General features: G+C 38.4%; 1 protein-coding gene across 1 annotated transcript; it reads left to right on the forward strand.

Annotated features, from left to right (window-relative positions):
- Nucleotides 1–1,205: 1,205 nt before the first annotated feature.
- LOC109953163 (olfactory receptor 6N2-like) lies at nucleotides 1,206–2,132 on the forward strand. Its single transcript, XM_020588580.1, has one exon. The coding sequence runs from the start codon at nucleotides 1,206–1,208 to the stop codon at nucleotides 2,130–2,132; it is 927 nt and encodes a 308-aa protein (XP_020444236.1).
- The last annotated feature ends 314 nt before the right edge of the window (nucleotides 2,133–2,446 follow it).

A 2,446-nucleotide genomic window follows, 5' to 3' on the forward strand; every position in this document is an offset into this window, starting at 1 on the left:
TGTTAGCAAAAACACACAACTAAATTTACAATGCGAAGAAAACTGTATTGTTGTTGTCAAGTAGTTATTTTCTCTTTATGCACACAGTCGTCGGCCATGGACACACACTAAAACCCCGATTCAGGTTCATACTGACTGAAGCACTGATAGTCATGCTCACCCTGCCTGTACCGGGGGTGGGGGGGCTGCTTTATATGCCTTTCCTTGGGTTTCTCCAATTTGTGTGACTTCAATTGACATCAACACGGCACATAGGGAAGTGCACTCTTGCAGTCAAGTTTACATTTGGCTGAAGTATTGATTTAACATTAATTATTTTATCACCAGATATTCTCACAGATGCTAGATAAAGATTTGCTGGATTCTCCTGCCAGACAATCATCCTCTTAGCTGGTGTCTCACCCATACATAAAAAATGTGTTTCAATTGATGAATTAAACTAAGAACCGTCAAACAGTTGTCAAATCTATCTTACATCTGACTGACATGAACATATCACGCAGATTGAGAGAGCACCCAGACCTTCAAGGAAAATGGCCTATGTGGTGGAAATGGGCTTTGTGTACAAATAATTCACAGTGAATAAAACACTGATTGGGGCTGCAACAGGAAACTGAAATGTTCTTCCAGACCGACTGCTAGTTCAGACCTGATGCACAGAGCTGCATGTTGTTTTCCTGTGAGCAAAGAAAAAGGCCCAGTTAGTTTGAAGTCAAACTCAATAAACATTGGCTGCAGGACCTTTGGAATTGGATCTAGACTGACCCGTGTTGTAAAGAGAATGATCCACCAGCCTCTGTTCTCATGGAACTGCTGCAGCAGGTATTTTGAGTTGTAAAGACAGAATAATGGGCTACATGGTCAGGTACAAAGATCAAATGTCCCTCGAACACAAGGATTCTATAGCTTGATGAAGTTCCCTACATATTAGAATCTATTTTCACAGGGATTTTAATGAGATCCATGGAGGCTGACACTAGCTTATAAAAACTTTCCACAGCCTCAAATGGTTCCACTTTCTAAGTGTTGCAGATGAACATGCAGTACATCAAGGTCAGCTCTCTGTGAATGAATGAGACGCTCCAGTACCGGTGGAATACTGGTGTAACTGCTACAATGAGACTTCTTTCTGAATTACTGTTCATGTGCACTGGTCATGTAATCTACCTGTTTTATTCTTCAGCATTTAGTTATAGACAACTTAAATGGGGGATGACTTAAACCTTACATCTATAACTCTTGATGGGTATGTGCAAGTTAACAAATATGGAGGTGTTTATTTTGTGATCATGTTTACAGTATATATTCTAATAGTCTGCAGTAATTCTACTGTTTTGTACCTGATCTGGAACCACCAAGACCTCCATGAGCCTATGTACATTTTCATTGCAGCTTTGTTAGTGAACTCTCTTCTTTTCAGCACCGGTATGTATCCCAAACTCCTGACTGACGTTGTATCTGAGCAACAAGTCATATCATATTCAGCCTGTCTCTTCCAGTTTTTTATATTTAATTTTTTAGGCAGCTCAGAGTTCTTACTGTTGGCAGTCATGGCCTATGACAGATATGTGTCTATATGTAAACCTCTGCAATATCCAACTATCATGAAGAAAACCAGTGTGATTATTTTCCTGGCTTTAGCTTGGTTTGTGTCTGCTTGTCATACTACAGTGCCAACAATACTGAGTGCTCAAACTAAACTGTGTAACTTTACTTTGAAAGGAATACTTTGTAACAATGCAATTTACGGGCTTCACTGTGTAGGATCAAGAGTAATTACTATATATGGTGTGGTTGCTTTATTAGATCTGGCAGTACTACCTCTGTTCTTCATAGTTTTCACGTACACAAAGATACTTATTATAGCCCATCGAAGTTCTAGAGAAGTCAGGAAAAAAGCAGCAGAGACCTGTTTACCCCACCTGCTGGTTCTAATCAGTTTCTTCTGTTTGAGTGCATACGATATCATTATAGCTCGAGTAAAATCCAATTTTCCAAAACCTGCACATTTAGTAATGACATTACAAATAGTTTTGTACCATCCTTTGTTTAATCCACTCATATATGGACTCAAAATGAAAGAAATTACTAAACACCTCAAAAGGTTATTTGGTCCAGCTAAAATCATCTGATGCATTAACATTGATTACTGGTGTACAAGCTCTTCTTCTCACATAACCATGCAGCGATGTGCATTTTCCAGTCATTTACAGTATATGAAGTGTTTTTATTGTTGACGGTAAAAGCACTTTTAAGGTTTCAAAATGTGATGTGTACTTAAAATAACTTATTTACTTATGGACATGTGTGATCATTCTCATGTCAAGATTTATAATAAGAAAAATGAAATCAACAAAAAACGATTGGTGTCGTCGTAGTTATTTTCACACCAAGCCAAATGTCAACTATCAAGGGTTCATCTGCCTCAAGACACCACACACACAGA

Source organism: Monopterus albus, unplaced genomic scaffold (assembly GCF_001952655.1).
Source record: "Monopterus albus unplaced genomic scaffold, M_albus_1.0 scaffold561.1, whole genome shotgun sequence".
NCBI lineage: Eukaryota > Metazoa > Chordata > Actinopteri > Synbranchiformes > Synbranchidae > Monopterus > Monopterus albus.